A 9,297-nucleotide genomic window follows, 5' to 3' on the forward strand; every position below is an offset into this window, starting at 1 on the left:
AAAATGACGTCACTTCCGGTTTCGGGCAGGTCATGCGGTCATGTGATAGTTCGCGCTGATGGACGTAGGAAGTGTTACAAACAGCTGATGGATCGGCGAAGCGTGTTTCTGGAATATCATGTTTTTGTTGCTGCAAGTGATTTTTATGCAGTTTTTGCAAAGCTATATGTGGAAGGAAACTGTGACCTAGGACAAGCTGATGGCATAAGATGTAAGTACAACTCCTCCAGTTTCATATGCAAAAAAAAATTATTGCGCTAGCTTACTTGGTTGCAGAGCTACCGGGATTTAAAAATAGTTACGCAAAACAGAGCGTGCCCGCTCCGATCGGCTGTAAAGGGTTAAACTACAAAGAGGCCGGACAAGGTTCGATGTCTTTGAAAACTGCACTGATTAAGATTTATTTCCCAGCCCACACAAATCTATCTTTCCCTTAACTGCCTGGGTGTAAATGCAAAAACTAAAGATTTTAAACCAATTTCCAAAATTGAGAAAAACATGCCATATGAGTACTTCTACCTTTCCTTAGCTGTTCTAACTAAAGACAAGGGAGTATTCAATGTGACTAATAATCTTAGAATTAATAGGATGAAAGTCCTTGTTAGAAAAGTGCCTTTTAAAAAAAATGCCGTCCACAGCCTCCCTTAAGCCATAAGAACAGACTTCACATTTCAGTCTTCTTAATTAGAGAGTAGATTTTTTTTTTTTTTTTTAAAGAAGCAGTTTTCTTGGATCACTTATTAACCATGAAACACTATTACCCTGAAGTGTGCAATTACACTCGACCGGGTCATTAGAAAGTGTATATGTTACACCACTATTTGGATGACATGAGATTGCAGCCGTGGGTGTGCAATGAGCACGAAAAGCAAGAGCAAAGAAGTCTGATTTTCTTTTGTTTTCTGGTGGAAAACGGGGGAAATCCAGCAGACAACAAGAGAATTTCCCGGTGAGATAGCCCAACATAAAGCAATAAAGCTACACGGGGATTGCCTCAAAACATCCTGCAGTGGCCAAGTCGGAGTCCAAACCTCACTCCAATTAAGAACAGTGGCAGGACTTGAAAATTGCCTTTTATTCACCATCCCCAGTGCAAGCTGACAGCTCCAGAGCAGTTTTACAAGGACGAATGGGGTGAAATGCTTGTCCAAACCCTCTAGCTGCAGTGAATTCAAACTTTGAAGTGGTGAATAGCATGTTTACATAATTTTGTTTTACAGCTGTGCTTAATTTGTATCATGTCATTAAGTTGTGAAGACGTTACATTAATTCATTTTCTTTGTCTCACTGAAAAAAAGCTTAATCACCTACCTTCTAGACCTTTTTTCCTACTTAAACTCACGTGTGTGTCACGTGGTTTTTTTTCGACACATCTATTGTTGCTCCAGCTATTCAAACAGCCTTTATTTGTTTATTAAATCGTTGATTTCTATTAATATTTTTGTCCTGTCTTTATTATATTACATGTATCTATATTAATCAAAATATAATTGCAAAATGTTACCGATCGACGTTCCACGGATGTAGTTTTATTTTGGAGATCGTCACCGGAAGTGCGTTGTTATATTCCCGCATTTGACAATTTAAATTGATCGTGGAGCACTTACAGCCACCATGCACACGCCCGGGATCCCTACCTGTTATGCGATGTGTTATGCGATGGCACTGACAAAAAATATTTTTTCGTCTAATTTGTCTCGCTTTGCATTTTTTGTTTGACATTGCCGAGCCGGATTTCTTTTATTAATTTGTTTATTTTGCTCTAGAACTATATTTGTGGATGGGGAGCTGGCACTTTGCGGAGAAGGATTTAGCTGGAGCGCTTTTACGCATCTGAAATATTGGCGTGTCGTTGAAGATCCCATTTTACAACAATAAAGAAAGGAAAAATCTTCCCGTTGACGAGAAACTGTGCTTTATATGGGCTGCACGATGAAGTACGGACCGGTGGTTCTATCGGCTGGACTTACAGGTTTGCTCAGTTTTTGCTTCCTCGCCGTAGCGATTGGGACTGATTATTGGTACATAATTGATGTGAACAAACCCAACTACACAGGTTCAGATGACCTGAGTTCCCATTCTGGACTGTGGAGAATTATTGAAGGTATGTCAGTTTAACTTCATCTTTAATGAGCTGTTATTGGGGTCTTTACAGCTGTGCGACTTGTTAAAAATCAGCCATCATATTCGCATAACTTTTGACCTGCGTCTCACAGAGGTAATTTTGAGAAGCCTCCTCAAAAAATTATAAAAGTTCATTCTGATTTGTGCAGATTTCAAATTGGCACACTAATAAATCCCTTGATTTCACTCTAGTTGGTTACATGCAGTGCTGCAGAGGTTTAACATTGTCTTTAGTTTCTGATGGATCAACAGCAGTCCCTCATTTAATCCTCATTGGTCTAATCTTAGGTGAACTTGATGCACGGAGAAGCTGATATCCCAGTGCCTTTATATTGGAAATGAGAAGCATGGGGATATTCTAAATGACGGACTACTCAAATTCTTGCAACATTACCTTGAATCCACAGAAATTCAATTCTCATGCAGTGAAATGAAGCCTGAAATGTTCTAATTGTGGAATACAGTTTGGGTAGGAAAATGGCTTTTAACAGTAGCAACTTTTACCCCACACATACCAGTTTCTGCAGCCACCTGCAGGAGAACACACAGGAGACCAAGGAGAGCTTGTGAAGGATGGTTTTGGCACAGCTGCAATATAATGTGCTTCCAGCTTGAGGTCCCAAATGTGTTCTATTTGTTTCGGGCGGCACCCACAGTTCATGCAATAAATGCCAAGTAATGATCCAACATGAAACTAATCAGGCAGTGCTCACCTGGAGATTCCCTAGCAAAAAGGGAAACTATTATTTATTTTCTAATATTGTCTACTATTCCCACACTTAATACCACATTTTTTCACATCTAAGAGCAATTTTGCAAAGTCCCCAGGGCTCTGCCACTGGTCCTGTCATGTGTAACCTTTTCATTTGACATTTTCAGGAGCAAACTGGAGTTCAGTCACCCCCTCTTTCACAGCAAATATGTCCAACCTGACAGAGGCAGAAAGGCACCTTGTCGGTGAGTGGGTTCCTTGATCAAGTGATGCATTTTAAAATGGTAATGGTAGCCACACGGGAGTATGTTCTTGGCAGTAAGGATTAGAGGTCTGATTGGAAGCCCAAAACATCTGCATTTGCAAGATATGCTATGCAATTAATCACATCCTGCAAATTAACATGACGAGATTGGGGGTTTTTTCCCTCCAAGTGTGCTTTTGTAACTGCGCTTACTAGATAAAATCAGTTTTGTTAGGGTTTTCAGGAACACTTCCTGCTTGCAACGTTGACAAATAAAATGCAGTAATAAACTGTCCACTGTGGGAGAAGAACTCAATGGTGTCTCTGCTAGTTGATTTCAGTACTGACAATGGGAACAAAAAATCAGCAGGACCCTGGATGATGGAAGTCAATTGGAAAATCGCTGATTTAAAAAAAAATATATATATATTTATATTTTTTTTCAAATGTGTGTGTTTGCAGGCTTGCACAAAGTAGTGGTCATTTTGTTGCCTCTCAGCCTCGTCCTCCTGGTGTTTGGCTGGATCTTTGGACTTGTCAGCTCATTGGCCTCCAGTCCAAAGTTGCTGGCTGCGTCAGCATCCTACTTTCTCCTCTGCAGTAAGTCCCCACAGAATTCCCTTTGTTTTCTTTTTCTGAGCCCGGATTCACACCGTGTGCTCTTGCTTGTTTATGTCGGTGTGCAAGACGCACAGCAAACGTGAAAACGCACGTGGGCGACACATCGTGGTCTTACAGGTACGTTGCGCGTGCATCTAAGAGACCCTGAGAAGCACGTTTTCAGCTGTTCTCTCTCACATCGGATTTGGTTGTGAGTAGAGGCTCCAGTAGTATCTAATTTCAGCCTTTATAGACATAAACTGTGTGCTTGAGCTGGCCGATGGCCAATGAGAAAACGGTGATTATAGTTATGTAAATATTTTATCTTGAAGAAGACGAATCGGCAGCAACGTATTAAATATCTCTGTGCGGACATTAAAAATCCCATTCAGCTTAATTGAGTTGAGTTAGGTAATGATCTTTTCACACAGACTGTTATTAGAGTGGTGAAGATGGGGATTTAATGGTGAAAATAAGGATCCGAGGCACAGAGCACTTTTGGACTGCTGTGAGCAGCACTTCTCTCTCCTTTCGGTCTGTTCCTTAGATTTTGTGAATAAACGATAAACAGCGTGACTATCTCCATTCAGATGCAGACATAATGGCACAGTGAGAGGTGGTATGACGGCATCATTTGAGGCGCCACGTGCTAAAAGAACATATTCACTGAGCTCTACCATGTTGAAGTGTTTGGTGGGAATAAAACTAGTATGTCCAACCCAACTTAATCGGGTGCTAAATGCTCTTTAACTCGACATCCCTGACAGTGAAGTCTGGCATGTCGAATTGAACCCACCCGAGAATAGTACGAGTAATTGTTTGGTGGATTGATAGCTAGTGAGTCCTGTTTCTTGTCCGCTCTATCCAGACAGCACATCTCTACAACTCCCAGTTGCAAGAGCATTAATTATAACTTTGGGCGGCGTACCGACTTGATTCTCCTAACACAGTTTGTAAAGGTGGGGGGGGGGGGTGATGTGTGAAAACAGCTTCAGTGTTTCCCTGTCACATTTGCATTAAATTAATCAGAATTGCAAGCTGGTTCCTGGTGAGCATGAACATAATTTTAGAAACCATACCACCAAACATTCTCAGCATGGAGACTGACGTAATTGATTGCAGCATGGAGGCTGATTGTTGATCACAATGAAGTGGCTCAAATTTACTGAAGAGCTTGTCATTGATTGAAAGATGCAGTCAGACTTCCTCCTGGAATTACCAGTGGGCACTTTCTGATGTCATTTTCCATCTGTCCTTTTTTGCAGGAATTGGTTGCGATAAATTCTATTACGCAGAAAGTTGCTCTTATTAAGAGTCAAATCAGAAACGCTCTCCTAAAAATGTAAGTGCAAATGTGTCATAATCACGCACAAATCACACGTGCTCTGCTTTTTTTTTTTTTTTTTTTTTCCCCTCCTCCTTTAAATGGCAGTGGAAGGGCCTGCTTTTGTCATCAATACTGTAACACAAATGGGGTTTTTTGGGTTTTTTTTTTTTTGTTTTTTTGGGTTTTTTTTCCCCCTCTAGTGAAGGGTTCAGCTGTTGAGCAGCTGCCATAAATATCCATCAAAGAATCCATTTGATTAGGTCTGAACTCAAGTGGAATGAGATTGAATCTCTATTTGGTTGAAATTGAGGGTAAATGCGCAAATCTGTGACAGACATAGGACTTATTATACAGTGTGCCATCTCTGCTGACATGCTCAACCTCCAGTGTCACATAGAAACAGAGATAATTTAATGCTTTCTATCGAATGTCCTGTCCACGTGTGTACTCCAGGAGACCCGCAAGCACTAAGCTCTGCCACTTTCAAAACCACTGATCATATAAAAGAAAAGAAAGCGGGCATAATGGATGTCTGTGTTATTGTGCTTTCTCCCCTTATGCGGTGCATTCGCAGTAACTACGTATTTTAAGTTTGATATTTTGGTGAAGGTCTTCGTAATCCCACTCGCACCACATACTGCAGCACTGATGAATCTCTTTGGATTTTTCGGCGGGGGGCAACCTGCTATAAATATGAGCTATAGCAAAGCTGACATTTCTATCTCGGGAAATATGTAATAATGTCCTTCTTTAGCTGTTCAGCTCAAGGTTTAAAAAAAAAAAAAAAAAAAAAAAAAAAAAATACATTCACTTCATTCACATGGTGGTATTTTAATTAGTATTGCTTTGTCAAGTAAGCTCAACAGATGTTTACTAAATTCCTAGCGTGGCATCAGCGGTGTAACAGCATGAGTCTCACATAAAGTGTTGCACAGATAATGTACTGTACTTGGGAAATGCACACACTTTCTTTTTGCTGATGTGCAAATTAACCACAGTACATGCAAAGGAAGACCACAGCTGTGACTCTTTATTTGTTTTGGGGTTTTTTCTTCTGCATTTAAATCATCGGTAATTAACTAGATTTAATTGCAATTGACGACTGCTCAGACTGGTTTTTCCTCCCTATGAGTCTGACTAAAGGTCGACCTGAATTGCTTATTTAATGGCTCAATGTTTTGAGGTTGACGTTTAATGATGTTATTCTTGTCGGCTCGCCTCTGTGGCAATTGTTATGTGGGACATTTCATCTGTCCGTTTGGGAACACAAGAAATCAAAAAATATTAGAAGCACACTTAAGGCCAGACTAAATTTGGAGCCGCCTTTGTGGGCACGTTTCCTGAGACTGATTTGAATTGGCCGGCGCTTTAAATTGGTACACGTGAGCGCGTTTATGTCTATATTATCTTAAACAGTCTACTGAGCAAAGCATGCGTTGGGGGAAGTATTATTTGCTCATCAATGTGTCATTACTGTAATGACCTAACTGTAAAAGCCGATTAAGTGTGATGCATAAAGGTGATCATAGTGCTCAAGCGCTTTGTAATTTTCTTTCCCACTGATAGATCTGTTTCTCTGTTGCAGCTAAAAAGGGAATGTGTTAAAGTCTAATAAGGCCTTTGAGTTGATGAGCTGTCTGTCTGTGCTTCATCAGGTCTTTTCACCTTGTCTGGGGTTAGCGTCTACATCAAATACTCCAATCAGGCCATGGAGGAGTTCCAGCGAACTGTGCCCCCAGAGAATCTCGTCTATGTGAACGTGTCGTTTGGCTGGTCATTAGCCACAGCCTGGCTCTCCTACAGCCTGGAGGTGGCAACAGGCCTGCTGCTCATGCTGGCTGCCAGAATAACACAAATGAAGGGACATTATGACTCTGGTGTAGCCATTGCCATGTTGTAGAGTCGCACATTCTGGTTTCTGAGTGAAACTACAGAAATCTTCAATTTTTATCGACTTGATTTTATTTATTTGACTAAAACAGTTGGTCACACAGGCCAGGGGCCAAGAAGATAAACCATTCTGCAAGCTGGCTTTACAAAACTGCAACTGTAGATACAGAAGCTCTTGAACATCTGCTTTATCATTGTTTTCAGAGGCTAGCTGTGACATACTGTCCTTGTAGACCGTGATGTTGTAGAGTAAATCAAACCCAGACATGAAAACTAAGCTTACTCTTCCGAGTAGTTACTGTAAAGATTGGCAGTTTTATTTTCTTATTTATTTTTTTTAAATGTGTTCACATGTTTCAGGCTCGGTGCTGTATAATTTGGTAAGTTAAAGCTTTAAGCAAAGGACCAGTTATATTTTATGGTTTAATTGGTTTGATGCATGCTCGATAAGACTTGAGAGGACTCGAATATGGTTTAGTGTATTTAAGCATGTGTGCATCAGTAATGTTAAGTACTTCATTCAAGTGGAAACGCTGCTGATTCTGCAAAAGTAAACCACCAGGCATTAAAAAGCCACCCGGGAGACTAGACGGTATCAGACTGTAGTTTCTATCCTTTCTAATACTTTATAAAAGAATTACTGCTACACCGTTTCTCCAAATGCCAGGGGAAATTTGCATTGCACAGCTTTTTAAAACCTCCAAAGAAATGATGCAGACGTCAAGTCATTTGGTGCTGAGAGTTTGACTACAGCAACATCTAAATGTTAGTTTGTGCGTCTGTGTGAAACACTTCTGTAGCTAACCCACCAGTCCTTACATTAATCATGGAAATGAGGTTAAAGATAAATGCACTCCTGGGGCAACTGCAAGTTATTTTCAGCAGTAAAGAATATGTGCATGTGTCGCTGCCTGCTTTACTGTCGCCAATGACTCAATATTGTGAGATTCTGTCTGTTCTGGAAAGACTTTTCTCTGTAATTCAAATAAAGTGAACACTGTGAAAAACACAACATTAAGCATTTGCTGTAAGACTTTATGATGTCGTCGTCTTCCTTTTTTTTTTTTTTTTTTTTTTTTTTTTTTTAAAAAGCATTCATAACAGACCTTATGTTTTCATAACTGAGCAGCTGTGGCAGAAAAGCCAGATTGATGTTTCATATAACTTTCAAACAGAATTAAAAAGGAGAATATTACCTGTGATTTGAATAAAATTTCACAAATGTGTGACGATTTGTGACAGTTTGATTATTTAAAGCCGCAACTGTTGTTGTGAGGAAATTTGATCACTTTCTTGTGCGGAGTAAATCACAACTGAACACCAGTAGGGCCAAAGAAAACTGTAAGTAACACAGTAGAGGCTCCTTATGGCTTCATCTGGAGCAGGGATGAAGGGCACCCCTCAGCCTGAGTATGTCATCTGTCAGGAGTTGGTGGAGCCAAGCTGATCTTGGAAAAAAACTTCCATCCTGAATGAAATGTGGCCTGTTTCTAAAGAGTGCTCATGCTCAACCAGAACCAGCAAGACTGCTTGCTGGACTCTGCTTTGTTAGACTCTTTTGCAATGGGTTATTTCAAAGGAAAGAAATACAGTGTAATCAAAACTATTGTTGGCATGTCAGGTGGCATAAAGGCGACATGATTATAGGTGAGCTTTAAAATCTTGACTTTCCTGTTAGTGTACCTTCAAAAAAAGCACAATAAACATCTATATATGCCAAATCGTTCACCACTATAGTTTAAATATAATTAATGCTGTCCATCTTTGCTGAGGACACACTCTCCAAAAAAGTTCAAAATCTTCTCAAGCATTTTACGTCTTTCTTTCTTTTTTTTTTTTCTTTTTTTTTTTGTCTTGAAGTTACTAGAATGTGGGCATCTGGTTTCTTTTGGTAGAGTCTGTGAATATAAATGAAGCCCCCAGACAGAAAAGGAAGAGTGTGGGGAGAGGGGAAAAAAAACTACTGGATATAGAGATGGCCTCAGAGGAATTCAGAGATGCCTGAACAATATGCTGCAACGCTGCTGTCCATAAAAGATGCATTCATTCATATGCAAAGCATCCTTGCAGAGTCAAATCTCTGTGTAATTGGTTATGATTATATAACACAGACTCAGGATAGTTAGTACTTTACTAACATTTACTTTGATAATTGCTGGAACAGCAGAAATAATACACTGCTCAAAAAAGAAATAAAGGACGATTATGCAAACACATCAGATCTCACTAGACAAAAAAAAATCATTCTGGATATCAATACTGATATGTATCATCTGGAGCCACGAGTACTGTGTTAGCAACAAAAGGATACCACTGACTTTGATGTAAAATGATTATTCTCAACCTACACAGGGCTAAATGCAAAGACATCCCAAAAAAAAAAAGTAGAAAAAATAGATG

The 9,297-nt window shown here is 39.8% G+C and overlaps 1 protein-coding gene across 2 annotated transcripts; it reads left to right on the forward strand.

The window, feature by feature from the left end:
* The first annotated feature begins 1,606 nt into the window (after positions 1–1,606).
* Positions 1,607–8,054, forward strand: LOC308411868 (transmembrane protein 235). Of its 2 annotated transcripts, XM_080905907.1 has the most exons (5): positions 1,607–1,972; positions 2,057–2,104; positions 3,004–3,081; positions 3,543–3,680; positions 6,663–8,053. In XM_080905907.1, the coding sequence occupies exons 1-5, from the start codon at positions 1,921–1,923 to the stop codon at positions 6,905–6,907; spliced, it is 561 nt and encodes a 186-aa protein (XP_080762033.1). In that variant the 5' UTR covers positions 1,607–1,920; the 3' UTR covers positions 6,908–8,053. The 2 variants fall into 2 exon arrangements, with proteins under 2 accessions (XP_080762033.1, XP_080762032.1); XM_080905906.1 differs by having other exon boundaries at positions 1,607–2,104; positions 6,663–8,054.
* The last annotated feature ends 1,243 nt before the right edge of the window (positions 8,055–9,297 follow it).

This window comes from Rhamphochromis sp. 'chilingali' (genome assembly GCF_963969265.1).
Source record: "Rhamphochromis sp. 'chilingali' genome assembly, chromosome: 15".
Lineage (NCBI taxonomy): Eukaryota > Metazoa > Chordata > Actinopteri > Cichliformes > Cichlidae > Rhamphochromis > Rhamphochromis sp. 'chilingali'.